The sequence below is a fragment of the Aspergillus brunneoviolaceus genome (genome assembly GCF_003184695.1).
Source record: "Aspergillus brunneoviolaceus CBS 621.78 unplaced genomic scaffold BO95scaffold_109, whole genome shotgun sequence".
NCBI lineage: Eukaryota > Fungi > Ascomycota > Eurotiomycetes > Eurotiales > Aspergillaceae > Aspergillus > Aspergillus brunneoviolaceus.
This window is the reverse complement of record NW_020290839.1, coordinates 48,852-76,442: the sequence shown is the minus strand read 5'-3', so window position 1 is coordinate 76,442 and position 27,591 is coordinate 48,852. Positions and strand designations below refer to the sequence as shown.

Here is a 27,591-nt window from a genome sequence, read left to right as displayed (position 1 = left end):
CGATCGCACTCAAGGGCGATTAAAATTCACATACTGAGCACAAACTCTTACCATTGTTGGCCGGTTGGAGGGCTTTATTTACAAGCTACAGTTCTGGAACGAAACAAGGCATAGACTCTCAATCCATAATCGCAGAGAAGGTGGATCTACTAGGCGACTGTCCGACCAAGAAGGTCAACTGGCATTGTCATTTCACGTCACTTAAGCCCTTTGGTACCGCTTGGGATATGAGAGCAAGAACCTTATTACCATTTCAGCACCGTATTCCCTTACGATCCCCTAAAAAACCCCCAACCCCGTGTGCATTGTAACATCTTCTCAAAAGTGCATCACACGAGCCCTCGGTTGGCCGAGATAATATGATCAAGGTTACGTTTCCTTGCGAATTTCCCGAATCGTGAACCCGAGAAATCTCGTTGGGAGATTCCTGTCGTGCAAAAATGTGAGTGTGCTGCCTTATACATATGGATGGCCCAAGTACCTGATTGATCCTGAAGTCCCAAATCGTCCTCTGCCCGAGATGCATGGTTGGAGACACGCGCGTGCTTATGATAAGCGGAGGGGTCGAGAGGCTCCTTCTTCGTCGCACGGCGGCCCATCAGCTTGGCGACCAGCTCCAGAAGAAACGCCCTAGGCATATCGTTCTCAGTAGAAGTAAGCCATTTGGGATCAGTTGTGCGGTTTGCGGTGATATCCACCAGGAGTCGACGGATTGGGGCCGAGGAAGAAGTGTGAGAGTAGGCGTATTTGATCGCTTCGCGGCTGGGAGCGGGACTTTTGCCATCCTGGGAGCTGGACTGTCTCTGCTCAACAATAGCATCGACCACGGTATCCTGAAACTGGGTGTCGAGTAGCTTGAGCCCCAGGACGTATGCCTTGATCAGATGGAGGTACTCCTGCTGGGCTTGGTCGCAGATCACGGGCAGCGTGCGATGGTAGAGCCAGTGCACATACATGGCCACCATCGCAGGCTCCTCGCCAGGGAGATCGATGATGCGCGTGGGGCGCTCCCGCAGGAGTTTGTCGATGTAGGGCGAAGATGCACGAGCCATCTTCTCATGCGCGGTGTAGCGACTTGTTCCGGGGCCCACCATGATCGTCAGGCAAGCCCCTTCATATCTTGCGTTGCGATTAGTGCCTAGTAAATAGATAGGGGGAGAATGCTTACTTGTTGCCCTCATCTTGGGAGATGCGAATCTGCTTAGCAGGTCTCAGGCTCTTGTCACTCTCTTCTTTCATATTTGAAGGACTTTTTGAGTAGATGTTTTGAATTTAGTAGTGAGGTAAGCGAAGTGTGGTTGGTGTAGCGTGGAAGATGTGGGAGAATTAGACAACTAGTACTTCGGTGATATAGGTATGAGATGGATGATGATATATGCCGCTATAGGAGTAGTAGGTGGATGAAGTGACGTCAAGGGACTGAAGCTGTTAACAAGTGAGAGATTGAGAGATGATATTGAAAGGAAGCACGGATGCGTGACCGTGAACTTGGAACCTTGAGTCGAATGGTCCTATACTTACTACCTAGTCGACATACAACGCGCCAGCCAATGAGGGCCCAGTGAAGGATGAATGACGGTGTTTGCTATGTTTGTGGGTATTTGACGCCTTAGCGCCGAGGCATCAAGGGACAGCGTATTACAGCGAATCAGGGTCAGCGATCACCTCATAATGGGCGGGCGTGGCGCGGGAATCGGCGGCAAGCCACCAGTCATCATCATCAGTGCTGGGCCTGCTGGGCCTGCTGGCCCTACTGGGGAAATGCAACCTTGGCCGTGGGCTTGGCTGGGCTGGGCTGAATTTGGTGGAAGTGAGTGCGCTGGTCGCCCCTGACCGTTAATTCTGTTCGACCCCCGTTCGCATGTGCTCTGCTCCTTTATCATGAGTCTTCTCTGCCTGTGACCGTCAAGTTTCCCTCCCTCCAAGGCTGCTGGTGCACACCATGAGATTCGCCCCCATTTTGCTACTCATCTTCCTCCGGGTCTGGCCCGTGGCTGCCACCATTCTGCAGAATGGCCAGCCACGCGAGGACCCTTACCCCGGCCAACAGTCCCCCATCAAACTCGATGACTCCTGGCGCAACTACGACGCGGGGGTTCCGGAGATTGCCTACAAAGGCCGTTGGGATAGCCAGCACATTTCCTGTGAGTCCACCTCAAGTGGGAAATACCTCAATCTCTGTAGTTGGTGGCTAATTCAAGACCAGGGTGGTCGTGGGTCTTTCTGTTCTTTCCGTGAAAAATGGCATGCGCCGGACTCAAGGTCACTAACTCTCTGCCTCTCTGCGCATAGAGCCCCTGGGATCAAGGTTGAGTTTTCCGGCAACAAGGTAAGGTTTCAATCCTCCCCGCGACCGACCGTGCCGACCGTGGAAGAAAGACAGAAAAAGGGCTGACGCATTGCGACTCCACATTCCAGTTAGCTCTAAGTTTCGGCCCCAGTACCTCCAACGGCGCCCTCGTCGCTTATCGGTATACTCCCCCCCCCCCTTTCACCCTACCTTCTTCACTCTCGATCATCCCGCGATACCAACTACAATCCCACAGAATTGGGTCTCTGGACTGGCGATTTTCGAACGTGACGGCCGATGCGACCTACCAGTTCATCGGGCCCGATGACTTCACCGATGGCATCGACACCAAGAGCAATGTGTTTGAGATGCGAGGTGCGCGAACCGGATAAGCTTGTGCTGCGCAGAACCTGAAGGCTGACAACTTGCCAGTGACGAATTGGGGCATAGGATAAGTTGGTCTCTGCGCGTATGCCGTTCCGCTGCTCATCCCCTGCACAGTCCAGTTGGCCGGCGTTTCCGTTGCGAAGGACGCCTACATCACGAAACCCACTCCCTACAAGAGAAAGGTGGAAATTATCGGAGGCTCGTGAGTGTACATGGTGGATGCTTGCGTGTTCAGGTACTGACCGAACAGGCTGGCCGGGGGTCAATATGCCACCTACGAGACCTTGTCGTCCTGGTCCTTCCTCTACGGCGTTGGACTCGGAGATGCTGAGTTTACCATCACTGTCAGTGGAACCCTCTCTTAAGAGGCCCTTCAAACTGCACACGCACACTCTTACTCATCCTACTAATCTAGGCATACCCCGGTGTCTGCCTGGCTGACATGCAATGCTACGGCGGTGGCGTCCACGGAATGGTATTCCCCCAATCTTCGAACTGCACGCCGTCCCCAGAATTAACGAATTAACACTTGCAGACCTGGTGGTGGAACCGTGCCTCCGACCCCGGAGCCCGTGCCCACCAATTCTACGGCGACAACCCTCCCGCCTTCGACAACTCGGCCGAGCAACCCGCCGACCTGGTGTTCATCCAGATGGGCGGAAACGACTGGCGCCACCCGAACGAAGTGCCCGGCGACAAATTCTACCAAGCCTACGTCGACATGGTGGAGGAGATCCATCGCGTGTGGCCCAAAGCCGAAATCGTTCTTATGGTAAGCAAACCACCTGCCGATTTGCTCATGTCGGTCGACTGCCGCTAACGGTCGGCCAGTCGCAATGGGGCCCCTTCCAGAAAGTCGGCACGGAGTACAAGTCGACGATCCAGTACAAGGACGAGATTATCCGGGTGTACGAGTACTTCAAGGACCTGCGCTGGACCTTCGTGCACTACCTCAACACGGACGGCATCCTGCAGCACAACGACATCAACCCCAAGAACCACCCGACGGACGTCGGCCACATCAAGGTGGCCAGCCATCTGCTGCAGTGGACGCGGCTGGTTCTGCGCTGGGAGCTCAAGCCGACCGGCGAGGTGCAGCACGGGACGCTGTACTGGAACGATCAGGAGGGGTATTGATTTCTGTGGGAGGAGATTGTACAGTTTGGGTCGACCCGACCGTGTATAGTGTAATTATCCAGGCTGAGATGCCTTGCACATTTCGATTAGAGCATGGGGGTGCTGTGCATATACAGAGCGCGTCTGAGCATCCGTGGGATCGTCCTATGTGACATGGTGGATTATTGCCGCATGCTACGCGGGAGGCTATTGAGTAGCTTGCCCGGTCGCAATACCTTGTTTCTGCGCTCTCTTCCTCCTTTTCTTTGCTGCCTATATCGATCGATATGGATTCAAGGGCTTTTCGTACGCAGCTGGAGAAGTGGTATCCCACCACTTGGACCCATTCCCGAAATATTTTTCGCGATGGTTGGGAAGTACGTATGTCAATGCCTGCCTGCCCTTACTATCTTAGGTAAAGGGTAAGCAATGCCACCTTTTGCTTGCGCAACTCATGATGATTCACCAGAGTAGATTAAGAACGCCAGCAGCATTCAGAAGAGAGGCTATAGAGCTAACGAGGTTGTTATCTAGATCTTGACCAGTGAGTCTGAAAGCTGACATTGTACCTTCTTCTCAAAAGTCGGGGTTTTGTTTCTTTTGTTGAGGGCTTGAGGAATCCGGAGTACAAACCTTGAAGAGCTGGAGGTGAACCGCAAGCTCACGTGACAGAAGGACGGTCATCTTCGAACTAGCCCGGAGTATCAATCTTCCTGAAGGTGCCAAAGCTGAGTCATGACCCGATGCCACTGGCCAAAAGTTGCCCCGCTCGAACCCACGGGGGGCGCCCGCGTATCTCCCAGCTAACCCGATTAGGACACTACTCTCCCAGTGGTCGAACCTGGGGTATCAACCAACATCGTCACCTTGATGGAGATACTGATGTTAAACCCCAAGATCCAATGCTGTGTCGGACTTAAGAACATTTACAAAATCATTACTATTCTTTGAAATCATATACTCCGTAAACTCCGATCAACCATAGCAAACATGACGCACCGCCAACCATGGGTATAAAGAGCATGTCGACTCCGAGAAACCGCTTCCATTCAGTTGGACTAACAGCCATCAACGCCAATCTTCTTTCCCTTGAGATCTGCATTCCCCGTGAAAAAAAACAAGATACAGAAGAAGTGACAATGTCTACCGACGAAATTGTCTCAACCCAACGCCGCAATCTCCCCCTCCTCGCCACCCCCGAGGCCATCTCAGGGAGAACCTACATCGTGACCGGAGCAAACACGGGCCTCGGTTTCGAGGCGGCGAAGCATCTCGTCGCGTTCGGAGCCGACAAGGTGATCCTGGCAGTCCGGAGTCTCGAGGCTGGCGAGAGGGCGAAAGACGCGATCGAGAACGGTACCACTCGTCCCGGCGTGGTGGAGGTGTGGCACCTCGACCTCAGCAGCTTTGATTCAGTGAAGGCGTTTGCGCAGCGGGCCATTGCAGAGTTGGAGCGCATTGATGCGGTGATCGAGAATGCGGCGGTGGCGATGGTGGGCCCTGTCCGCGCGGAAGGCCATCTCTTGTCTGTGACGGTCAATGTGCTGGGGACGTTCTTCTTGGCTGTGTTGTTGGCGGGGAAGATGCGGGAGAGTGCGGAGAGGAGTGATGGTGGGCTGGTCAGGGTGGTGATGGTGACGAGTCGAATCGGGTTCACAGCCCAGGAGGAGTGGCAGGGGATCTGGGAGGATCCGCTGGTGGGGATTGAACGGGATGAGGGGTTGCAGGCTAAGAGGTGAGTGTCCTCTTACTGTTCAGTCACTGTTTGTGATCTGATGAAGAGAAGGACCAAGCTAATGCATGCGGTAGTTATCCCCTGTCGAAGTTGATGGAGATCCTGGCCCTGAAGCACCTCGTGACTATGCTGCCCGTCGAGCGCACGGGGGTGATCTTCAACCTTGTTTGCCCAGGGCTTTGCACGACTGAACTGATCCGTAATGTTCCGTCGGACCATAAGGCACAGATCACTGATATGCATCGGCTTTACGGGCGGACGGCGGAAGATGGGAGTCGGACGCTGTTGCATGGTGCGGTGGCGGGGAGGGAATCCCATGGGTGTCTTCTCCATTCGTGCGAGATGGGCGAGTAAGATTTGCATGTTGACATTTATCTCAGGAACTGCGCTGATGCTCGAATACAGGAATGATGTTCCCGACTGGGTGACCGATGAAGAAGGGAAAGCAATGCAGAAACGAATGTGGGATGCTCTGGCGGAGGTGCTGGAGTCGGTTGAGCCGGGATGTGTAGAAGCTATGCTGAGGCAGTAGTTGAATGGTCGGGCATCATTGCGAAGAAGACTGTGCCGGATATCCATTACTTAGAGAACCTCTCAAGTATCAGGATGCGCTATCTTGCTCATAGCTTTGTCATCAATATGATTGTCTTTTATTAGTTCACTAATCATGTATCAGAAGACGGAGACACTTTTTGCCAAAGCCCTCGGGCAGGCTCATCGTGAAGGGCATTGACCCATGGATATTGGTGAAGTAAGTATAGAGTATCTTCCCAGGTAGCAAGCCCCAGACTCTGTATCAGAGTTGCAACCATTACCGTAAGCCACTCCGGGATATCCCTTGAGAGGATAGATGCTGTACCGACAAGCAGAGCCCACAGCAGTGCTTCCTGTGTTTCACGATCGGTTCCCACTTTCTCAGCGACAGACCGAAGTCGTTTCGCAAGTAGATAATTGTCAGCGATGCCACGATCCAGTCGTCGAATGAAAGTGCAGAGAAAGATTATCAAGCCAAGGTGAATGACATCGTCTAGATGACTAACTGGCCGCGGTCCCTGCAATGGACTGAATTGTAACAGCCGATAGCCGAAGGATAGAACGAGATCGAAATGAGAATAATATGTAAGCTTCGGTCGTTTACCGGTGTCAATGGTATTGTAAACAAGTGCAATATGCATTCCATGTCGTAGCAGCGGGGCTAGACATGGATTTAGTCCTTGGGGGACGGCTCCAGATGTCGTTGGAGTGGGTCTCAACCCAAAGTCATTTGCTGAAAAAGCCACAGCATCAACCTCTTCAACAGAGAACAAAGGCTCACAGCCCAGCTGGAATGAACATTCAATATCACACCTGAATGCTAGTCAGCGGGACGTATCACAGCCAGCTTTGCCAACCCATACAGAAATATCTTCCTTGCCAGCTCACATCCCAACTCTAGAACCCCGCCACGCAGGTCGACCATCTGCCGCAGCCCTCGGATGTGAATGAGAGCGCGTCCGAACTGCCCCTGGTGTCGCTCGTAGTGCACCATGCCCACGACGGCCGCTACGGTGTCATCCGAGGTGGAGTTTTCGCCGGCCAGCCGGACGTTGATGAGGCGTAGAGTGTGTAATAAATGGCGCGAAGCCTCGGTGACTCTGTGCTGCTCGGATATGAGTCCCGGTACAATCCACAGACACGTGGCGATGACTGAATGGAAGTCTTGCTCGCCGTCAGCGTTCTCGATGGCCAAGTCAAAATCACCAGATCACTCACACGCGGCGTCGAGGAACATGTATTGGACCCAAATTAAAGGAGCGCTTGGTTCCTCAACGATGTGAAATAACCCAGGAGCACCGCGTAGGTCACGAATGAAGCCAAACGCTAGAGACCGTTAACATGCCATCGGTGCCACTGCTCTGTAGATCGGACATACCCTTGTGTGCGATGTCCCGAGTTTGTGGCTCCATCTCCACCGGGAAGATTAAACCGCTCGTGATGGGTCTTTCGATGTCGCACATAGCCTCTGGATGTTCCTTGGTATTCTGACCCTGAAGGAGGGCAGGGATACGGAAGTAAGTCGGAGGATCGATATGGGCTTTGTTCAGCCGGGATGGCCGTGCGAGGCGTCTCCCCGCGTTCTTGCCTCGAGCCACATGGCTACGGATGCGCTTTCGGGTGGTGGCTGAGATGGCAGTGTTGCCGTCGATGAACTCCAGATGCATGTTCAAGTATTTGACTTTGTGATTCGTGCGTATGCAGTCGATGTAGATGACAATCGCTTAGAGTTGATTAGATGAGGATAATGAAGAGTAACTTACTCTGAGTTAGGAGTGAGACGTGAGTCGGCGATAGCGGCGATAACGGACTTGGGAGATTCTGATATGTGGTTGGTTGACCATCTGCAACGATCTTGGCAGGTCTCTGGAAAGATGAAGTGAACCTCTCATGATGATCAATCTTACTTTGCTCTTCATGTTTCGGAGTAGGATTATGGAAAACAATCCGAATTTCCAGACATGGGGCACTGGGCCTGAATCTCGGCCTAAACGCGATTCTGCCATGTTCCATATTGTTATACTTAATTTCTATCCGTTTTCTTTTTGGCAGAAGATCGGTTCGTCCCATCACAGGAGAACAACTCCTCAGTCATGAGGTAGACATACTGGCCATGTTATACTACAGTCCGTGCCAGAATCTGGAGCGGAAATATTATCCTGGAAATTTAGGAAAGGTTGAGTGGATTAGAGTAGCCGGAAGAGTACGGAAGAGTCCCTGAAGCTAACGGTTCCGGACCCTGGCTTACAAGCTTCTTACGTGTGCATTAGTGAATTGGCTGTCAGCTGTCATCGACCAAACTTTCAAAAAATCACTCCATTCTCTATTACTAGACTGTATCATAGTTCGAACACCCAAGACCACAACCAAAGCCACTAGAACCAAGTCCAAGGCTTATCTTGACAAGGGGGCAGCGGTCGGGCACCCACGAAGGCTAAAGCCACTGTCGCCAGGTTTGCTCTACAGGCCATCGGCCTCGGAGTGCCCGAGTGGCGCGGACGAGGTTTAGATCAGGGTCTCCTCGACGGCAGCCAGGGTACCGTTGACAATGGCACCAGCGTGGTGGCGAGCAACCAGACCGTAAGCAAACTGGTACCTGCAGGGGTCGTTAGCACCACAGAACGAAATTCGATGAGATCATCCAGAACTTACTGGTCGAGCCAGGGGAGGAGCTCGGGCAGGCCGGGGGTGTTGCGCCAGTCACGCATGAGGTCGCAGACAATGCCGAAGATGCCCATCAGAGTGACACCGGCCTTCTCCATGCGGCGGTTGGCATCGATGGCGAGCTTGGCATCAAAGGTACCGCTGGCCTCGGTGTTGGCATACACCTCGTAGCCCTCATCGATCAGGGAGAGAGCCAGGAAAGCGGTGCCTGGGATCGTTAGCCTCCCGAGGTCTCAGATTATATTGGTAGAGGGCGACTTACAAACTTCAGTGACAATACCACCGATGATCAGCTGCTTCTTGCCAGTGGCCTTGACGGCAGCACGGAACTCAGCATTGTCCCAGGCGTTGACCTCACCCTGGCGGCGGACGAAGGTGGCGTTGGGGTGCATGTCGGTGATCTCCTTGAGGAGAAGACCGTTGGGGCCAGTGTCGGAGGAGGAGGTCAAGACGGTGGGCAGGTCGAAGGCCTTGCCGATGGCAGCGTGGGCAATGATGTTGTTGCGGAAGTCGTTGGTGCTGTAGTCGCGCACCAGCTGGGTGAGACCGACCTGGTGGTCGATCACAAGGAGGGCCTGGATAGAAGTGTCAGACACTCAAATTGCGAACCACAAGGGCGTTCTTGTCAAGACCTACCGCATTGTCCTTGTCGATACGGTTCCACGCCTGAACAGAGGAGACTCCAAGAGCCAGGGCTGCGAGAATGTTGCTGAAACGCATTTTGAAGCTGAGAAGGTGCTGCTGGACTGGCTTGGTCTTTGCTTGCTGGGATTCTCGGAGTGATGAGTCTCTGATGATTCTCTATTTGCCTGGGCGATGGGGGCCTCTTTATACCTGGGCATCCGCCATCTGGAAGCCCTTGGTGTCTCCGAACAGGAAGGGTATGCTCAGCATTGGGTCATGATTGTCAACCATCTACTCATCTCGAAGCGACTGGGATCTCGTATCGCAGAAGTCTTGGCTGCAGCCTGGAGAGGGACTAGAGGGACTAGAGGGACTAGAGGAACTAGAGGGACAATGTCCCTGATGGACTACGATGAGCCGGGGTTAGGGCTACAGTAACTACTGCACTGCACTGGTGGCTCTCTATACGGAGCACGGATTATGGATTGCTTATGGGATTCTGACTGGTCGGGCTTGGCAGTGCCGCCGTGCCAACCGAGCGCCCGGAGGAAGTCGCGCCGTGTTCAAGCTGCTCTTCCCCACTCAATATCTCCAGTTGTACCGATCCATCCAATCACCTTCCGCAAATTAGATTGATAGTGGATTCTCGAAGGAGCTGCCACTGCACACCACTGCACCACTTGACAAACAAGCCCGTATGAAGATGCACTAATTCGCACTAAATAACCCTCATTGGGAAAATGGACTCTATGCCACTCCCTTGAGTCCCTTGTCCCCTTCTCCAACCACTTTGCCCCGGCGGGATGTCATCTCGCTCGCCCATTTACGTTTGATTGCTGGTTAGCAGAACCGCCCAACCCTAAAGCAGTATCCCTCTGTCTTACATTCTCCATCAGATGTCCCGTATTACGAAATGACGGGTGAATGCGGGGACAATCTGCTATCAATCTAACGGCGATTCTAGCCCCAACTCCGCCAAGAATGAGGCATTATGAAGGAGGGAGAGATCGCACCGGTTCGCTATGCCCAAGCCTCCACTGCAGGGAGTGGTTACGCCAATCACCCCGACCTGCTGCAGAACGTTCTCGTGTTTGAAATGCCGGGTCTTGGATAAAATGGGGGAGTGAGACTCTGTCGGCAGCTTTGCTGTCCCTGCATGACAGGGGTCTCGCTTCACCCTGAATCTAGGCTAAGCGGGACAATCGTCTGCAGCACCGGGGTGTCTCGCTGCAGAAACGGCTCGCGAATTGCTATCTATCGCTGGCAATTACGAGAAGATGACCCATATTGCTCTGCTTGCGCCATCAGCCACCAGGAAGCTTACCTCCATGGGTTAGGGAGCACAGTCAAACAGGCCGGACTCTCCCCAATGACACCTTCACCGCAGTCTGTGTATCAACCAATATACTAGCAGTATCCTATACTATACTTCCCGAGGAGTCGGAGCCGAAATAGGGTAATTTAAAGTGATTTCCACTCTAGAGCCTCGTGTTGTCGGGTATCGGGAGGGTCCCCGGTGGGTTTTCTATGTACCTTCCTTTCCTGGCCGATAGCCAAGATGAGATCTGATGCAGCGTGAGAGCGAACCGCATATCTTGCCATGAATGGCACTCGGCACGTGGCGCGATACGAGCCTCCTGCCCCGATGCCTCCGACTCCGAGACTCTGCATGGCGAACCGAGTACGCTAAATGTGGCTAGTGATGCATAGTAAGACGACCAGGATTGTGCATACATGAGGAATGGAGTCGAAGGAGGGACCGAAGCCTCTGGAGGGTTCGTATCAATTATAAGCGCACCCAGTGTAATATCCAATAGATCCATATATACGACCTGGTGCCGTGTTGGGTCCCTAGTGCCATGTCTACATACCTTACTCCGACAACTTTCCCAGAGGATGAAACCTCCACGCTGGTCAAAGTCAATATTCATCACATGCTCGCACGGGAAATTACACTACGAGCCGTCTACACTCAAAAGCTTCTGCTGGGATACAGGCTACGAACTACGCTTCGCAGTTCTCTCCGAAAATGGATCTTGCTGGGACAGAAAGACATCGTAAATTAAACACAAAACACTATAGCCAGAAGTATGTCAAGAATCCCAAAAACGCCTCACTTCCATAGCGAGTAACCCGAAAAGCAGCGCCAATTACTGAATATCAACCTTGGTCACCACCACCACATCCGATTCCACCTTGGGCAACCGCACACTGAGGACCCCATTCTCCATCTCCGCCGTGATTTCATCGGCATTCAGTTCAACCGGGTGGGCAGCACTGCCCAGGCGCACCTTTCGGTCGAAGGCACCCACCCGACGCTCGTCCAGCGCCAGGGCCTTTAGCAGTTCTTCGTCTCCAGAGCGCTCGATGGCACCAGAGATGTTGAGTTCATACTTGCGCGGATCCCACTTGACTTCCACCGCGTCCTTCTTAGCACCGGGGAGGGAGACGTGAATGAGGAAAGCGTCGGGGGTATCGTAGACATCCACTTCGGGCTGGAACTCGGTGTTGTTCTTGTTGTCGAATCCGAATCGGCCCCAGGGTCCGAAGAAGCCCGGAGGAGGCGGGGGAGGACCACATCGGCCGCCATGCTTGAATCCGCGCATGTGCTTGCGTCCTCCCCAGTACGGGTGCGGTCCGTGATGACCACCACGGGCACCGAATCCGCCGTGGTGACCTCTGTGAGGGCCGAAGGGCTCAAGGAAGTCGATATCTTCACGAGGACCGCAGCCGCCGCGGAGACCAAAGTGGTGACCGCCAAATTTACCCCCGGGGCCCCCGAAACCGTGGGGACCTCGATGACCCGAGAAAGGACCAGGGCCGCCTCGGGGTCCGAAGCCTTTGGGACCACCTGGTCCGGGGCTGTGGCGACGACGACCAGGACCGCCATGTCCCTTGCCGTGGAAACCGCTGTGCTTTCCGTGACCCTTGCGGCCGTGGTGTGGCTTGGGGCCGCGGGGCTCATCGTGTTCTTCGTCGGAGCTGTCCGAGGATGATTCCTCTAGCTCTACTTCGTGGATTGTTTCTTCGTCGTCTTCATCGTCTTCCGGGGTGGGCTCGCGGTGGCGGCGGTGGTGAGGGCCACGACGTCCGTGGCGACCTCCTCGACCGTGCCACTGCTCTTCGTTGTCGGTGGCATCGTTGTCGTGATCATGGTGGTGGGAGAACCCGCGTTCTTCAATCTCGGCGATAAAGTCCCAGAAGGGAGCAGTTTGGTTGAGTTGGCGTATCGAAGCCATATTGTTTGTTCGTTGTTGTTGATTTTATGAGAGAAATGGTAGTAGTGAATTGATGTAGAGGAAGAGAAGGTATTTTGATTAAGGGATGAATGGAACAAAGTGTTGGGTGATGGAGATAGACATCATCAGCCCGGGATTTCTACAGCTTTTATAGATTCCCATCAAGGTGACCATGCTGGATGTTTTGATAGAGTTTCGCCACCGCGATATAGTCGTCGTAACGCTTGTTGCCAGCCTGGGATGCATTCACTCGCCACTTTTGCTGCCGGTCGGAGATAAGGCGGAATTCGTATTTCCCGAGCCTCGGACTTCTTACTGCACTCGGAGATAATGCCGCGCTAGGCCTTTCGCGCCGCAATGAGAGCGCACCGTGACTCAGACCCGAGCCACTATCGGCTTGAGCTGCCCGATCAAGAAGTTAAGCCCGAGAGACACCGCCACCTCAGCCACACTTCGCATAGTTACTGCCTGCGCGCGCATCGTTGCAGCCCTATCCCAACACCCCATAGGCCTGAACAGTGGCTACGTAGGACCCAGAAGCATGTATGGGTCCTTGTCTGTGGCGCTGCCATGTGAAGGCCGACCTCCGCTGACTCACAGCGTCCTCCAACGAGGCACCGAGCTTTGTAATTGAGTCACCCCAGGCCACGTACATCTGCTTGGCTCTCTTGCTCATTGGCAGCCTCAAGTACAGTACAACTGCTTATCTGGTGGTGATTTACCTCTCGGACATACCAGTACTACTCATGTATGAGAGCTTGAGCTTTGACCTCGGGATGTTGACCCTATCCGTGCCGGGGACACGAAGCCCTTTCACATCGGCACCCTATAGCTATGAGTACTTGGTATGTAAGCTGGGCATACTTTCCTCTGGAGAGTATATTTAGGTGTTCTCCAGGAGTCAATTTGCAGTCTATCGAGTAGAATTATAGCTGTTACCTCTAGTTCCAGTTATGTAAGGCCACGCAGGTGGTCTCTACATCTCAAAGTCCGTTATTTATCATGGACCTAGGTGAATTTGATGGCTAAATACTGAGATTGAAGATAAATCATCGAAATGCAGAAGGTGGTGAAAGATGCTGAGCAGCCTCGGGAATTCCAAGTCCCGAGAAAGGCATTAGCTGGATGCCTCAGGCTGCCACCGCAGCCCATAATCTCCGGTCGCCGGCGTCGCGCCTGCCTCGGACTCTCTCTTTCGTCTACAACCATCCATCGAACGGCGTCCATCCGTTTGTCTCCCAAGAATGGTCGCTGTTGTCTGTCATGTCCACCCCCGCAGAGTCGCCCCCCACCGCGCCTGGCTCCAAGCCACACCGAGTCTTATCCTGTGTGCTTTGTCAGCAACGCAAGATCAGATGCGATCGCAAATCGCCCTGTGCCAACTGCCTTCGCGCGGGCGCGGAGTGTGTGCTGGCTACGCGCCAGCGACGTCGACGCTTCGCCGAGCGCGACCTCCTAGAGCGTCTCCGTCATTATGAGGACCTCCTACGCGACAACAACATCCCATTTCAGCCGTTACATCCTTCGCCGGAGGACCCGACCTCACCCGGTGAGAGGGAGCCAAGCTCATGCAGGTCCGAGCTAGAACGACCATCGGATGCGAAGCCCAAAGCAGTGTAGGTTCCTGCACCGCTACAGAACAAAAGCAAATCTCTAGTGCAGCTAGCTCATATCTCATATAGAAACCTGTGGCATGCCATGAATCAAAGGGTAATGCAAGTCGCAGATTGAGATTGGGATGGCTGGACTGATGTACCCCCAGGCAGCGGATGCAAGGGACCCTGACCATGACGATGAGGCAACCCATGGTGGTCTCGGCCAGGATGTAAATCAAAGCGTGATTACGACTGTCTGGAATCAGATGTACCAGCGTGAACCGAATGATTCCCTCCTGTTCGGCCCTGCAGCGACCGACATGGATCTTGCAGCCGCGCACCCAGACCAGGCTCAAATCTTTCGACTTTGGCAGACGTATCTGGATAACATTGACCCACTGCTCAAGGTCACTCACACGCCAACCTTGCAGTCCCGCATCATCGACGCCGCAGCCGATTTAGCTCGGGTCCCTTCGGCACTGGAGGCCTTAATGTTCAGTATCTACTGCATGGCTCTGTTGAGTTGCACGGAAGAAGACTGCCGGAGGGTCCTGGGCGCTGCTCGCAAAGAGAAAATAGGTCGCTACCAGCTCGCTTGCCAGCAGGCGTTGCGGCGCTGTGATGTTTTTCGATCTCCCGATCTCGACAGTTTGACTGCGCTGTTTCTGTACCTGGTCGGTGCATAAAATCATCTCTGAGTTTTGCAAATACTGATCTCGAAAAGGTGTCTATACGTCAAGATACGGACCCCCGGTCGTTGTCCTCCATGTTAGCTGTGGCTATCCGCATCGCGCGCCGTATGTGCTTACATCAGGAAGCGGCCAATGCTCGCTACCCGGCGTTGGAAGGGGAGATGCGCCGCCGGCTGTGGTGGTCTCTCATCCTGTTCGATAGCCGCATTTGCGAGATGTTCGACTACCGAACAGCTCCATTAGAACCAACCTGGGACTGCCGGCCACCAGCCAACATACACGACTTTGATCTCCGACCTGAGATGACGGCAATGCCTGCCGCACACGACCGACCGACCGAGGCAATCTTTACTGTGGCTCGGAGTGAGATTGCAGACTTTATCCGTCATAGTCCCTTTCATCTTGACCTCACGAATCCCCTCCTCCATCGCATGGTGGGCACATCCCAGCATCCCAGCGATATGGCCGAGCTCGAGAATACTATAGAGCGCAAGTATCTCGCCTCCTGTAGCCTCGACAATCCTCTGCAGTACATGGTTCTCTGGACAGTACGTGGGACAGTGGCCAAGAACTATCTCCTGGAATACTACACCCAACAGGCAAAAGCTCGCGAAAAGCCGACAGAATCCGCGCTGGACAAGGCTCTAGACCATGCCCTTACTGTCCTCGACTCGGACACCAAACTGATGGCCTCCCCACTCACCGAGGGATATCGGTGGTTTCTGCTCATGTACTTCCCGCTACCCGCCTACATACACATTCTCCAAGATCTGCGGAGACGATCGGCGAAACAAACCACTGCGATCTGGGAATCAATGAGTGACAACTACGAAGCGCGCAACGTGGGTAGCGTGGCGAATGAATCGTCTATATTCGTGGTCATCGCGCGCCTCGTTCTTCAGGCCTGGGAAGCGCGCGAGGCAGCATCGCCTGACGGAATACCACAACCACCACGAATGGTAGCGGACATTCGTAGAAGGATACTCGAAATGCAAGTATCTTTCCCCGGTCGCAGTAATCTGGAACCGCTAAATAGCGATGCCATAGCAGCTGGTGGCACGCAGAGATTTTCGCCTCAAATGGATGCGAACATAAGCCTTGGCGCTCATGGTGTCGCGGGTGAAGCAGAGATTCTGGGTTCCACCACCCGGGCAGATGCCATCGACTACGCTTCTTTACTCGGGTTCAATCAGACGGGCATCGATCCGAACCAAGTGTACCTGTCTCCAATGGACTGGATCTTTGCGCAGCCATGAAGCCAAATGCAGAAGCGGCGATGGCATGCGCTGAATGCCTTACACGGACGGTACAAAATAGCCCTTCCCAAATGGGTTAGCCGGAGTATCCTCTCCGCCTGCTACTCGGCGTATATAAGGAGGCTCTTCCCGCGCACTGGGGCAAGCTACGTCTTGGTCAATGATTCCATCACCAATCCACTATGCCTCAACAACATGCCCTTTCCAATCAGCACGCACTGCGTCTTCTCCAGCAGCAGGCAATGCAGCGTGCACAGGCAGCTCAAATGCAATCGGCCTCAAAAATGCAACGACCAGCATTTGGAACCCCCATGAGTGCTGGCTACTACAATGATCTCCCCATCAGCTCTCCCATCGATCGCACCTGCATTGACCGCACGCCACCCCCAAGCACTCCCTTCGACCACCTCTGTCGGAAAGGTCCTCTCTCAGCCCTCCAGGAGGCACTGTCCACAGAACCTTTGAGCCCAGCCTTTCTGCATCGAGCTTTGACCCATGCCCTTCAGGCAGGGAACCTCCAAACAGCCGAGTATCTCCTCACGAGTGGAGCCCCCATCCTTGAACGCACCCCTGTCAGCATTCTTGAAGGCCCAGAAGACCAGCGCCTTCGACTATTTGATCTTCTCAACCGTCGCGGATGGCACCCCCACACTCACCGTCCTGTAGACAGGATCATATTGAGTCGGGTGGTCAACGATGCCCCTGTGCTGGAATGGTTCCTCGCCCATGGGTTCAATCCAAACGATGTGGGCCCAATCACGGGCGCTCAAGGGCTGACTCCGCTTGAACTGGCTGCCAACTACGGGAATCCCGAATCCGTCCGCCTACTCCTCGATGCGGGCGCAAATATCCAAGAGGGCGCCCCGCTGCACTGCGCGGCGGGTAGATGTCCTGCTGGCTGGAATCCACATGTCTATCCCAACCAGAAGATTCAGAACGAAGACTCCGACCGTGCGCAGATCCCAATCATGGAGTTGCTCGTCGAGCGGGGTGCAAAAGTGAATGCGGCGGAGGAGACGCAGCACATGACGCATCGGTATGCCCTTGTCTATGCGGTTGTGGCGGGCGCAAGATACCGGGTGCGGTGGCTGCTGGCGAAAGGGGCAGATCCGGACTTGAGAGGGCCATTTGGAAGTGCGCGGGAGAATGCACAGAGAACCGGCAGACAGGACTTGATCGAACTGATGGACTGAGGGGTGCTCGGTGAATACAAGGAGGGGGAGGGGGTCTAGGATGCTGAATAATAGGCTGCTGACCAAATATGTGCTTACCTGACATCCGAGGCTTCTGCTGGCCAGCCTTGCTTCGCTCGGAAGACAGCAAACTCCGAGGGATGATGTACCACGCAGACACAGACGCTACGGCCTATCGGGGTCGAACTTCAGCTCTCCGACACATTCCTGCACTCTGACTCAGCGGATAGATGGCAGTCCTAAATACTGTGCAACCCTCCGCAGAGCAAGACAAAGCTTTACTCTTACGCATTTAGCGGGGTCGGAGCCACATGACGTATTAGATATATGAACAGGAGAAGGCCACCATGGTGTCACCAACCTCAATCTCCCAATATTCCAGTATCAGCGCGCTTGAGCGCATAGAATAGCTGACGCTATGACTGAAGATCTTGCGAGGGCGCGATTGCACAAACTCGCCGGGTTCTTCGCAAACAACCCATCCATCCAACATGCCACCCCGTCCTCTCCTAAGTTTGCGGAGCTGCGCGCGGCATATGTGTCTCTACCCGACTTGAATCCCCTCGTGATCGCTCGTCCATCTACTGTGGAGGCTGCGGCTTCTATGGTGTCCTTCGTGGTGGCTAACGACATCCCATTCACAATTCGATCGGGAGGCCACGATTCCTTTGGGCGATTCATCCGAAATGGGGCGGTCGCGGTCGACATGCGTTTGATTAACTACGTCGAGATTGACCAGGAGTCCTCGACCGCGCGGATCGGGGGAGGCATCCTCGGCGGGGATTGTTCCGTGCGCTGCAGAAGCATGGGCTGGCCGTTGCAGTCGGGACAGTCTCCTCGGTCGGATACGCGGGCTGGGCGATGTACGGTGGCTACGGACCGTACAGTTCCAAGTTTGGATTGGGAGTCGATCAAATCCTGGCAGCCAAAGTTATCAACGCTCAGGGGGAGCTGGTGGACGCCGACACAGAGCTGCTCAAAGCCCTTCGTGGCGCGGGGGGAGCATTCGGGGTTGTCGCTGAGCTCACGATTCCGGTGCACCGCCTGGCTCAAGTATGTTTTGATCCACATGTCCCTAGTCGGCGACTCTGACCATCGGCAGACTCTCGCGGGCGCCATTGCGTTCCAGTCCGATGATCTCCCTGCAGTTATCCGACAGTACAACACGGGCTACCAGGCTTTATGTGCCGAAGGGATCCCTGCAGAGCTCACCCTGCAACAGAGTGTCCTCAACCTTCCTCACGGTAAGACCTTGGTTGTCCTGTTCGTCTGGGCGTCCTCCGACATCAAGACTGGACAATTATGGGCCGAGAAAATCAGCGCTCTAGCTCCGGTGGCTCACAACGCCGTCCAATCAACAACGCCCCTTACCTATCTGACCTGCACGGATCGAATGGTGCCGTCCCATACGCGTGGGCGTGTGCGGACGATCAGCCTGAAGCGATTGAGCGAAGAGGTTTTAGACGTGATCTCCACCAGCGTCCTGAAGATGCCGACGGACCCGCACACCTTTTTCGCCATGCATGAGATTCGGACCGGCACCCCATCGGCCCAGGGCCACTCCGACTCTGTATTTGCGGTCAGGGAAGGCCTCTTCGTGTTCGAGATCATTGCAAATGCGCAGCGCGAAGAGAATCTGGACCTTGCGACTGCGTGGGGGCAGGAATTCTGGAGCGAGCTGAGCCGCACCAATCAGGAGAGTTTTCTCCCGTCGACGTATCTGTCCTTGACGGCTCCGAAGGAGGTGCAAATGTCGCGAATATTTGGGGAGAATTTTGCGTGGTTGGTGGTTATGAGAGGCAAACACGATCCTCGAGGGGTGTTTGCGGCGGCCACGGCGAGGTTATGAGATGTCTGTTCAACCTGTGCCTGATTATTTGACTCTCTTTCTATTCCACATCTTGCGTAACGTTGCAATGATAATCAGAAATAGGACACCGATGCGCACGGGGAGTTTGTCTTCAGCGTTCTTGGACGTAGAAGCAACTAGAAAGCGACCTCCATCGTGACCAGCTGAGTTCATAATGGTGTCATCTCCTCCGCACGGGCATATTTCAACATGACGTCCCATGGCCGAGTCGGCACTTGCCGCCCCATGTTTGCCATATCCAGGTACCGTCAGCCGCAGTCCTGAAAGCTCTTGTCCACACATTCAACTCTATTCGAGTCGATCGTCCCGTTTAAAGTTACGGGAGAAGAACCGCCAAGAACCGGCTCCAGTCTCTGGACGCTTGACGATCGCTGATTCTACCATCGCAATGTCATCATCGTTGCATCGTTCATCGCATCTCACCTTGGCCTGCCAAGGCTCTGTTTTCTTGGTGGATCTGCCATCTCCGGCTGTAGATGCCGCGCATACAGATTATAAATCCTGGATTAATGATTAACGTGCTCAACACCACCCGATAACACAACTAAACATTCATCTGCAAGTGCATTCATCATGCACATTCGGTTCACAGCAAGAACAATGCGCCCACGGGCTTTCCGCCCAATTGTTTGGCATAGCCTTCGACTCTCCAGCACGGCACAAACCAGCATAAAACAACCGCTCCCCAAGGGACCAGCGCAGAAACAGCGCTTCCGCGAGTTCAACCTCGAGGGCAAGGTTTTCGCAGTAACCGGGGGCGGTCGAGGGTTAGGGCTGAGCATGGCGGAAGCGCTTGTCGAAGCCGGGGGTGAAGGTATGCACGCGCCCTCACTTATGACTTCTCGCGTAAGCGAGTACTTCACTGCGAAGTGGCATGCAGGATACTGATATTAATGATAGTCCACTGCCTGGACCTACTCCCCACCCCGCACGCAGACTTCCACGCGGCACAGGCACGGGCAAGCCCCGACTTCGGCGGCGGGCTGCACTACACCTCGCTGGACGTGCGGAACCGGCCCGACACCGAGGCGACGCTGGCGGCCATCGCGGCGCGGCGGAAGCGGCTGGACGGGGTGATTGCGGCGGCGGGGATCAACCACGTCGCCGACGCGCTCGATTATACTGACCACGATATGGCCCGGATCATCGACACGAACTACAAGGGGGTTTTTCATACCGCCACGGCGGCGGGGCGGCAAATGCGGGCCTATCGTACCCGCGGATCGGTTCTGTTGGTGGCCAGTATGAGCGGGTTGATCGCTAACAAAGGGATGACCTCGTCCATCTATAACTCCTCCAAGGCGGCGGTTGTCCAGCTTGGACGGAGCTTAGCGATGGAGTGGGCGAAGGTGGATGCTGATGGGGATGGTGGGGTCAGGGTGAATACCCTCTGTCCGGGGCATGTGGTCACTCCCATGGCGCAGATGGTGATCGATCAGGACCCGGCTACGAAGGAGGTCTGGGAGGCGGAGAATATGATGGGGAGGCTGGGGCGGCCGGAGGAGTTTCGCGGGTTGGCGTTGCTGATGATGAGCGAGGGCAGTAGTTTTATGACTGGCGCGACGGTGGTTTGTGACGGGGGACATACCGCGTGGTAGGGGACGTATGTGGGTGGGAGAGGTGGCATTCTGGGTAGATCACTAGATCTTTGTCTGGAAGAGTGAGAAGAGCTCTAATGGATGAGCTTGGTAAGTGACGGCGATGGATGCGTGTAGTGGAGTGGGCCTTTGGGTCAGACTGAAGTTAGCACCATGACGAGCAATGGTGCATATTCATGACTTGGGCGAGGTATAAAACATTGTCCAATTTCCTATTTAACAATTTAATGCAAGTACTTGGTAATTTTGGCTCTAGTCACACAACCCTACTTCAACTCCTCCATCTCCCCATAGGTACCCCCCCCTTCGGATGGCCGCAACGCCTTCCCCGGCGGACACAGATGAAACACCGCCTGCACCACATACATGGGCAGCGCATCGAAGCAGTAGATATACACCTCGTGTGTGGCCAAGAAGCCGCCCGCCCCCTGCGCGGCCTCGATCACCCGGTACACGCACCGCAGGATGATCAGCGCCGCAGCCACGAAGCAGAAGTATAGCAGCGTGCGCCAGTGCGTTCGTCTGCGGAACAGCATCATTTTGCGCAACCGCATTTCGAACATCACAGCCGTGAGGAAGAACAGTCCGAAGGAGAGGAGCTGAATGATCAGCCCGACGATCAGGACCTTTTGGCCGGTTTGGGCCGTGGAGGTCGAGCACATCATTGACCCCCCGCCGAGCTGGGTTAGGAAGGAGAGGGTGTCGCCCAGGACGAAGATCTTGGTGACTTTGGTAGGGGCGATGATCGACAAAGCGGGTTGGTGGACGAGGAGGACAATGCGGCCGTAGAGCATGTAGATCGAGGCGGCGTAGAGCGAGGGAGGGAGGAGGATGCAGATATATTGGATGATGTAGGGGGTCAGTTTGTCTGGGGATTGGGCGGAGATGTCACGGGTGATGTATCCGATGGTCATCACTGCGAGCGTATTAGTCTCAGTTGCAGAAAGGTGTGTGCTGGAGAGGAGACGGAGATGTACTGATGGCGCCGACGATGAAGACGAGGAAGAAAGGGGCGCGATATTTCCAGGTCTGGTAGCAGTGCAGAAGACTGCTGCTTCCGAAGAGCAGCGCTGCCACGACTGCTGCTCCCACGCTGGGGTCGAAGCCGTAGATGTTCGTACTGTCAACCATGTTCGAAGAGAATAATGTCAGAAGAAAGAGAGACTAAACGAGTGACTATCGCGTTGGAGAGCGAAATTGAGCGTGGAGCAATTACCAGCCAGCTACACCAGCTCATGACTTCTTATAATCTAGATAATGTCGTTCTTGCTGCCTACGCATTCTACCCCCTATACTCCCACACAAAGATCCGGCACAGCTTGATTCCTTTCGTCCATCAACCTCCAATTCAACATAATTTATGCCTGGACCTGCACTCGCGAGAACGAAAACGAGAGCGAGAACGAGAACGACAGTGGGGCCGAGCTATAAATAGCAGCGGTGCAGCAAAGTCCTCGTCAGCCATCACAGCTTGGCCTTCTCCGAAAACCGATAGACAACATCCCCAAAACTCCCCCCAGGGAAAACATAAAGCCACTTGAAATCCTCAATGCTGTCGTTCATGACCGAGTGCTCTGCATCGCCCGGGATAAACACGGCCGTGCCCTTGGCAATCTGGTGGGGCTGCCCGTCAATCGTCACCGTAGCGCGACCTTCCAGCACATAATATAGCTCAGCTTGCGTGTGACGGTGGGCACAGAGATGGCCCGTTTGCGGAGGACAGATGGCGATTCCAGCACAGAGATCGCTCGTTGGGGTGGCGGGGTTGGTGAAGAGCGTGCGCCAAGTGAGATGGCCGTGCGAGGGGTCGGGGAACGATTCTGGGGCTTGGGAGGCAATCGCTTCTAGGGAGAGGATGACTGGCTTGGCCTTGGAGGGTGGCATTTTGGGTATATCAGTATATATTGTTCAAGGATATACTATCGTTTATACTGCAACGCGATCGGCTTTATATGAGGACAGCTGATCTATGCGATGATGCAATCTCATGGTAAGAATGCCTATTCAGGTATCATTATGCGGGGATGAGGGGTGAGGGGTTATCAACCGCAGAAATAGCTTTGCATTTGCATTCCACCAGCCACCTATATATCAGGGAATCTCTCACTGTTTCGGGTATCTGCACCCTCCCTAGAAAGGGATCAGACTCAAATACTCCATATCCAACCAGATTAGACTCGAGCTTCATGAATAACCCCACCACAGGCTCCCATCAAAGGATCAACCAGACATCGCAACCAAGACATTCGGAACCGAAGCAAACGAGCGTTTATCCTATGCGACCGTCAGAATTTGATCTTCGAACACCGGAAGGAGGAAACTCACATTCTTATCGCGACACGCCCAATCCGCCCGCATGCGCTGCGACACAAAACACTGCAACTGCCACGTCGACTTCTCCAGCCAGATTGCCCGGGCGGCAGCCGCGAGCTCGCGCGCGCTGACGACAGAGGCATCATCGCCGGCCAGCGTCTCATGCTCGCGGATGACCTCGTGCAGCTCGCGCACGATAACCGCGCAGCCGTTGCCCTTAGCCAGATCCGCCGACTCCTTGGGGCTGGCGGCGCCCGTCAGCAGCTCGGCCGATGTAAAGCTGGCGGCGGACAGCGAATCCAGGTCCAGAGCAATCAGCAACGGGCACAGGTGCACGACGAAGAAGATGAAGTAGGCGCGTTCGAGAAGGTCGGGCACGGGCATGTCGTGGTTGCTCATGCGCGGGTCGATCTCGATCCCCGTCGTGCGCGTGAAGTGCGTGCCGTTGAATCGCGTGCCGCTCATGTCCCGCGAGCTGAATCCCAGGATCTGGCCGGTGCTGCGCGAGAACCGCACGAGGGAGTTTTGGCCGTGTGCATCCAGCAAGAGGCCGTTGCGGAAGAGGGGCGTGAGGAAGCAGCGGAAGTAGACGCGAGTGTAGCTGTGAAAATCAGTTAGGGCTTGCTTGGATGGATGATGATGGATTTAAGGTGGGGATAGGGGCACTCACTCGCGCAGAAAGTTGAGACGATCGGCCAAGCTTGTCAACTGAAAGGCCGACTCGGCCACGCATCCCTTCTTTCCGATCTCCGCGGGCTCAATCAACGCCCCGGTCACTGCGTAACCCACGTCCGCGTCGACGGGGGGCCGCGAGCTGTGATAGGGATCCCATCGAACCATACATGCCAGGTGATCGCCAAGTGCATTGGCACATGTCACCTCAGGAAGGATTTCGAGCGGGATGCCTTGCAAACCGCAGACTCGAGCTGGATCGAGCATGCCAGCAGTCCAGTAGCGCACGGCATTGTAGGCAGACCGGTGGTTGATGGTACGGATGTTGTCCCCGATGAACATGGAGAGCGAGAGCTTGATGCCCAGACCTGGGAGGGAGGGAATCGTCATGCTCCGTGTCGACGCCTGCGCTAGGGCCTTGATTCTCTGGGGCAGTAGCCGGAGTTTGCCCTCGGCCTCCGGTCGCGAAAGCAAGAATCTGACTTGGAATTCGTGAACGGGCAGCACGACCTCGTTGGGGAGAGCCGCGGTTCGCGGGTCCACGCCGGCGGCTTTCAGCAGAGGCGCAAGCTCCTGCTCTAGGGGGCCATAAGAGTCGATAAGATCGCGTTGCACAGCCATGAAGGCAATCTCAGCCTGCTTGAAGTTGAAGCCACTCGTGGGCTGTGTTTTGGGATCAACTGGCATGCGGCATTTGTGGAGAGGGTTGATATTGGCTTCCACGATGGACTGTTCCCAGGTGATGAAGCTCGAGTCCCGAGTGGGGGGAGGCCGGTTCTCTGCGTAGGCGTCGGCCAGATACTGGGTGGAGCAGCGAAGTTGCGTCTCGAAGATGCTGGTGAGGCGACTGTCCCAGCCCGTCCAGCGACAGAGAATGTTGACGAGGAAGTCTGATGCGACATTGTCGTTGATGTCGGCCCACGGTGCTGAGTCTTCCGCTTTCTGCTGGTAGCACCATCGGCCGAATGTGAGGTCGGACTCGGTCACCAAGCCGGGTACAATATCCCCGTTGGACTCGACCTCTTGAACACGGAACGGGGTAGTGCCAGAGAAGACGAATCTTTCTCTGGGGTATTCGTTCTCTGTGAAAGGGGTAACGTGGTAGAGACCTTCATCTGGATGGTAGAGGACGCGAGCCAGCCGTTCGTTGGCAACCAAGGCCACGGTGCGCCCGAGGGAACCTCGTTGCGCGGACAATGTCGATTGCTCCATGATCTTGATTTGTGAAAATGATGCCAAAACAGCATTCAAGTCTCCCCAGACACATAATCATTTATTTCCTCTGGCCTGGCTGGGCTCCTGGGTGTTCCCCCGCAATCCCGCAATCCCGCAATCCATCATCCTCCAATCCTGTCTGGCTTCCGCCCACAGCCCAGCCCTAATGCTGCGAGGCACAGGATTGACCAGCTATTTCGAGTGATTGGTGAATACCTGTCTCGCATTATACATGTCGTGTATGATTGGAATGCTCTGAATCAACGAGTCACCCCGCAAGAGCTGGGGTTCTTCTTCACGCTTACTTCCCATACCAACCACTTGCCTCGAGACTAACACTAGCCTGTTGTACATGAGACACTAAGACCCTAGTGAAGTCAGAGATGACTTAATACTCGTGGAGCTTATCGAGCATTTCCCTGGAGAAGAATATTAAATTTGTATGATTTAAGACTCGATGCTTTACAACGTTTGGAGCCTTTCTATTCCACTTCTATTCACTTCCTAAGGTATGAACACATTTAAAAAAAAAGCTCTCTGGTCAACGCATGTGCGATGGAAGCGAATACCGAGAGTTTCAAAATTTGCTACGTCTCATACCCGCGATCTCTGCGGAAGACTAATTGACTACCAGGAACATGGAATTTCGCCTTCGAGACAGACGTGTTGCTTGTGAATTTTGAGATACATTGCAGGTGTTAAAAAGGGTATAAAATGAGCATCAGCGCGGATAAATATCGTTACGATTACGAAATCATAGTTTCGCCTTGGGTTCAGCTTCGGTGAAAGGGACATACACTTGCTGCGGTCGCCAGAGCCTGATCGGGGCAACTAAAAGACCATTAGGGTATTATTCCTCGGAGACAAGTAGAATAAAAGGGGGTAACATACTCTGAGTCTCACGCCAGTGGGCCAATCCACCTGGCACACGGGAAAGACCGACGATGGCGGCAAACATGTTCGTCTCAAAGCCCCTGCATCAACATCAGCCTTGCGTAGTCGGCTTTCTAAGCAAGGTGGGTAACTCACATGGCAGTGTACAGGAAACAACCCTTCAAATCCGCATTGGCCTTGACGTTCCGCTCGACGAAATATTGATCCTCGTTCGCTTGGCGATCCACAGCCATGGCAATCCGGAGGATGGGGTTTGCGTCGATCGCGTCCTTGTGCTCATTCATCAGCTCCTCGATCAGCGACAGGCGCGGGTCGCGCGTCTTGTACACGCGGTGACCGTAGCCGAACAGCCGCGTCTTGGAGGCCTTGACCCCCTCGATGAACTCAGGCACGTTCTCCGCAGAGCCGATCATCTCCAGCATCTCATAGGCCAGGTCGATCGCCCCGCCGTGCAGGGGCCCCATCCCCGAGCCGATTCCGGCGATGATGCCGGAGATGGGGTCGGCCAGGGAGGAGCCCGCGTGCAGGAGGGCGGCCGTCGAGTTGGTCATCTCGTGGTCCGCGTACAGGATCCACAGCTTGTCCAGGCACTTTTCGACCCGCGGGTCGGTGATTCCCATCATCCAGAGGAGGTTACCGATCAGGGAGCGGTGGGCCTGTGGAGGAGTGAACCTTTTGCCCTGCTTGTGGCAGTAGATCAGGGCAACGGTGGAGGCGTAGTAGGCGATGGTACGGACAATCATCTCGTCGGCGACGGGAAGGTTGCCGTGGAACATGGGCTTGATCTGGCGATGGGAGGCGCGGACGAGGTCATCAGAGGCGGCGAAGGCGCTCAGTCCGGCCATCAGCATAGTGAAGGTTTCGGCCTCGCGTCTATGAGGACATGATATGAGTGAGATTGATCGAGGAAGGTTGTAAATGGAAGCTCACGGGAATGCGGCAATCACATCCACCACCGACTGGGGAGGCACAGCCTGCTTGGCGACAGCGGCGCGGAAATCGATCTTCTGCTTGGCCGAGGGCAAAGAGCCCCAGATGAGAAGGTGCATGACATCTTCATAGACGTAGTCGTGGAATAGTTGCTGAATGGGAACCTCACGGTAACGGATGATCCCACGCGTGCCATCTCTACCAGCAGAATGTCAGTCAGACACAGCACAAGACAAGCCCTAACAGCCCGGAGAAAGCATGGTCACCTACACCAGGGTCACGCTGGACTTCATGCACGCAATGTTGGCGAACCCATTGTCCAGAATCCGCAAGGACCGAGGCGCATGAAGATCCACATCGCTGCTGTTCTTGGTCGGTTCAGGGGATTGAATCTTGCTCAGATCGGAGGCATGAATGTAATTGCCGGGGTGGATGGGGACTTTGATGCTCGCGCCCGACCGAGAGTCGAGAACTTGTAGATGGGCAGGTTCCAGAGGAAGGGAACCTCCCACCATCTGTTGAAGCTGGGTAGTCATTATTTTGGGTGAAGGGATAAGACAATGTTGAACATCTGGACTACAATGGTGGTGTTGGTGTATATAATCTCTGATGGTGCTTTTTTGCCTGATCTCACTTGCCGAGGAGGCGCAGTCCGGCAATCCAACAATCCCGCAATCCCTCCACACAATCTAATCGGCCAGAATACCACCCATAGTCCAGCAATCCTTTGATCCCTCAGCCGTTTAATTATGTGTCTGTGCTGTGTCTGTGCTT

General features: G+C 54.6%; 14 protein-coding genes across 14 annotated transcripts; 6 read left to right on the top strand and 8 right to left on the bottom strand.

Moving 5' to 3' along the window:
* Window positions 1-542: 542 nt before the first annotated feature.
* BO95DRAFT_320570 (uncharacterized protein) lies at window positions 543-1,112 on the bottom strand (the record flags this gene model as incomplete). Its single annotated transcript, XM_025581789.1, has 1 exon — window positions 543-1,112. A coding segment is annotated over one exon (570 nt), but the record flags the coding sequence as incomplete, so codon positions are not given.
* Window positions 1,113-1,859: 747 nt separating this feature from the next.
* BO95DRAFT_448182 (SGNH/GDSL hydrolase family protein) lies at window positions 1,860-4,177 on the top strand. The gene is made up of 11 exons (XM_025587794.1): window positions 1,860-2,144; window positions 2,207-2,213; window positions 2,293-2,329; window positions 2,419-2,471; window positions 2,547-2,665; window positions 2,723-2,741; window positions 2,790-2,879; window positions 2,928-3,021; window positions 3,093-3,152; window positions 3,213-3,449; window positions 3,509-4,177. The coding sequence occupies exons 1-11, from the start codon at window positions 1,943-1,945 to the stop codon at window positions 3,812-3,814; spliced, it is 1,224 nt and encodes a 407-aa protein (XP_025436676.1). The 5' UTR covers window positions 1,860-1,942; the 3' UTR covers window positions 3,815-4,177.
* A 755-nt stretch (window positions 4,178-4,932) lies between these two features.
* BO95DRAFT_376328 (putative short-chain dehydrogenase/reductase family protein) lies at window positions 4,933-6,060 on the top strand (the record flags this gene model as incomplete). Its single annotated transcript, XM_025583196.1, has 3 exons — window positions 4,933-5,528; window positions 5,603-5,878; window positions 5,934-6,060. The coding sequence occupies 3 exons, from the start codon at window positions 4,933-4,935 to the stop codon at window positions 6,058-6,060; spliced, it is 999 nt and encodes a 332-aa protein (XP_025436675.1).
* A 133-nt stretch (window positions 6,061-6,193) lies between these two features.
* On the bottom strand, window positions 6,194-7,729 carry BO95DRAFT_425414 (uncharacterized protein; the record flags this gene model as incomplete). Its single annotated transcript, XM_025584709.1, has 3 exons — window positions 6,194-6,875; window positions 6,926-7,226; window positions 7,441-7,729. 3 exons carry the CDS (start codon window positions 7,727-7,729, stop codon window positions 6,194-6,196), a joined length of 1,272 nt encoding a protein of 423 aa, XP_025436674.1.
* Window positions 7,730-8,393: 664 nt separating this feature from the next.
* BO95DRAFT_401030 (putative isochorismatase family hydrolase) lies at window positions 8,394-9,511 on the bottom strand. Its single transcript, XM_025583856.1, has 4 exons — window positions 9,363-9,511; window positions 8,989-9,301; window positions 8,715-8,934; window positions 8,394-8,658 (listed from the first exon to the last, which is right to left on the bottom strand). Exons 1-4 carry the CDS (start codon window positions 9,444-9,446, stop codon window positions 8,568-8,570), a joined length of 708 nt encoding a protein of 235 aa, XP_025436673.1. The 5' UTR covers window positions 9,447-9,511; the 3' UTR covers window positions 8,394-8,567.
* Window positions 9,512-11,406: 1,895 nt separating this feature from the next.
* On the bottom strand, window positions 11,407-12,760 carry BO95DRAFT_448180 (Hsp20/alpha crystallin family protein). The gene has a single exon (XM_025587793.1). It carries the CDS (start codon window positions 12,587-12,589, stop codon window positions 11,501-11,503), a length of 1,089 nt encoding a protein of 362 aa, XP_025436672.1. The 5' UTR covers window positions 12,590-12,760; the 3' UTR covers window positions 11,407-11,500.
* A 1,052-nt stretch (window positions 12,761-13,812) lies between these two features.
* BO95DRAFT_425409 (Zn(II)2Cys6 transcription factor) lies at window positions 13,813-16,240 on the top strand. Its single transcript, XM_025584708.1, has 3 exons — window positions 13,813-14,203; window positions 14,352-14,858; window positions 14,909-16,240. The coding sequence occupies exons 1-3, from the start codon at window positions 13,853-13,855 to the stop codon at window positions 16,130-16,132; spliced, it is 2,082 nt and encodes a 693-aa protein (XP_025436671.1). The 5' UTR covers window positions 13,813-13,852; the 3' UTR covers window positions 16,133-16,240.
* Window positions 16,241-16,443: 203 nt separating this feature from the next.
* BO95DRAFT_376273 (ankyrin repeat domain-containing protein) lies at window positions 16,444-17,325 on the top strand (the record flags this gene model as incomplete). The annotated part of the gene is made up of 1 exon (XM_025583191.1): window positions 16,444-17,325. The coding sequence occupies one exon, from the start codon at window positions 16,444-16,446 to the stop codon at window positions 17,323-17,325; it is 882 nt and encodes a 293-aa protein (XP_025436670.1).
* A 418-nt stretch (window positions 17,326-17,743) lies between these two features.
* Window positions 17,744-19,623, top strand: BO95DRAFT_488264 (FAD-binding oxidoreductase; the record flags this gene model as incomplete). Its single annotated transcript, XM_025590509.1, has 3 exons — window positions 17,744-18,110; window positions 18,149-18,378; window positions 18,428-19,623. 3 exons carry the CDS (start codon window positions 17,744-17,746, stop codon window positions 19,172-19,174), a joined length of 1,344 nt encoding a protein of 447 aa, XP_025436669.1. The 3' UTR covers window positions 19,175-19,623.
* Window positions 19,624-19,795: 172 nt separating this feature from the next.
* BO95DRAFT_457637 (NAD(P)-binding protein) lies at window positions 19,796-20,793 on the top strand (the record flags this gene model as incomplete). Its single annotated transcript, XM_025588492.1, has 2 exons — window positions 19,796-20,009; window positions 20,096-20,793. The coding sequence occupies 2 exons, from the start codon at window positions 19,796-19,798 to the stop codon at window positions 20,791-20,793; spliced, it is 912 nt and encodes a 303-aa protein (XP_025436668.1).
* A 266-nt stretch (window positions 20,794-21,059) lies between these two features.
* Window positions 21,060-21,924, bottom strand: BO95DRAFT_425399 (RTA1 domain-containing protein; the record flags this gene model as incomplete). Its single annotated transcript, XM_025584707.1, has 2 exons — window positions 21,060-21,709; window positions 21,771-21,924. 2 exons carry the CDS (start codon window positions 21,922-21,924, stop codon window positions 21,060-21,062), a joined length of 804 nt encoding a protein of 267 aa, XP_025436667.1.
* Window positions 21,925-22,103: 179 nt separating this feature from the next.
* On the bottom strand, window positions 22,104-22,831 carry BO95DRAFT_425396 (RmlC-like cupin). Its single transcript, XM_025584706.1, has one exon. It carries the CDS (start codon window positions 22,675-22,677, stop codon window positions 22,258-22,260), a length of 420 nt encoding a protein of 139 aa, XP_025436666.1. The 5' UTR covers window positions 22,678-22,831; the 3' UTR covers window positions 22,104-22,257.
* Window positions 22,832-23,013: 182 nt separating this feature from the next.
* On the bottom strand, window positions 23,014-24,990 carry BO95DRAFT_469061 (uncharacterized protein; the record flags this gene model as incomplete). Its single annotated transcript, XM_025589412.1, has 3 exons — window positions 23,014-23,067; window positions 23,119-23,707; window positions 23,777-24,990. 3 exons carry the CDS (start codon window positions 24,988-24,990, stop codon window positions 23,014-23,016), a joined length of 1,857 nt encoding a protein of 618 aa, XP_025436665.1.
* Window positions 24,991-25,747: 757 nt separating this feature from the next.
* Window positions 25,748-27,332, bottom strand: BO95DRAFT_376315 (putative citrate synthase; the record flags this gene model as incomplete). Its single annotated transcript, XM_025583194.1, has 5 exons — window positions 25,748-25,824; window positions 25,885-25,967; window positions 26,023-26,760; window positions 26,818-27,015; window positions 27,088-27,332. The coding sequence occupies 5 exons, from the start codon at window positions 27,330-27,332 to the stop codon at window positions 25,748-25,750; spliced, it is 1,341 nt and encodes a 446-aa protein (XP_025436664.1).
* Window positions 27,333-27,591: the final 259 nt, after the last annotated feature.

Coding starts and splice junctions, on each gene's coding strand:
- BO95DRAFT_448180 (XM_025587793.1), bottom strand. CDS start 12,589: ATGGCTTCGATACGCCAACTCAACCAAACTGCTCCCTTCTGGGACTTT.
- BO95DRAFT_425396 (XM_025584706.1), bottom strand. CDS start 22,677: ATGCCACCCTCCAAGGCCAAGCCAGTCATCCTCTCCCTAGAAGCGATT.
- BO95DRAFT_448182 (XM_025587794.1), top strand. CDS start 1,943: ATGAGATTCGCCCCCATTTTGCTACTCATCTTCCTCCGGGTCTGGCCC. Junction 2,472..2,546: donor GGCGCCCTCGTCGCTTATCG/GTATACTCCCCC, acceptor ACAATCCCACAG/AATTGGGTCTCTGGACTGGC. Junction 3,022..3,092: donor ATGCTGAGTTTACCATCACT/GTCAGTGGAACC, acceptor CTACTAATCTAG/GCATACCCCGGTGTCTGCCT.
- BO95DRAFT_425409 (XM_025584708.1), top strand. CDS start 13,853: ATGTCCACCCCCGCAGAGTCGCCCCCCACCGCGCCTGGCTCCAAGCCA. Junction 14,204..14,351: donor CGGATGCGAAGCCCAAAGCA/GTGTAGGTTCCT, acceptor ATGTACCCCCAG/GCAGCGGATGCAAGGGACCC. Junction 14,859..14,908: donor CTGCGCTGTTTCTGTACCTG/GTCGGTGCATAA, acceptor GATCTCGAAAAG/GTGTCTATACGTCAAGATAC.
- BO95DRAFT_401030 (XM_025583856.1), bottom strand. CDS start 9,446: ATGCGTTTCAGCAACATTCTCGCAGCCCTGGCTCTTGGAGTCTCCTCT. Junction 9,302..9,362: donor GTATCGACAAGGACAATGCG/GTAGGTCTTGAC, acceptor ACTTCTATCCAG/GCCCTCCTTGTGATCGACCA. Junction 8,935..8,988: donor TGGTATTGTCACTGAAGTTT/GTAAGTCGCCCT, acceptor TAACGATCCCAG/GCACCGCTTTCCTGGCTCTC.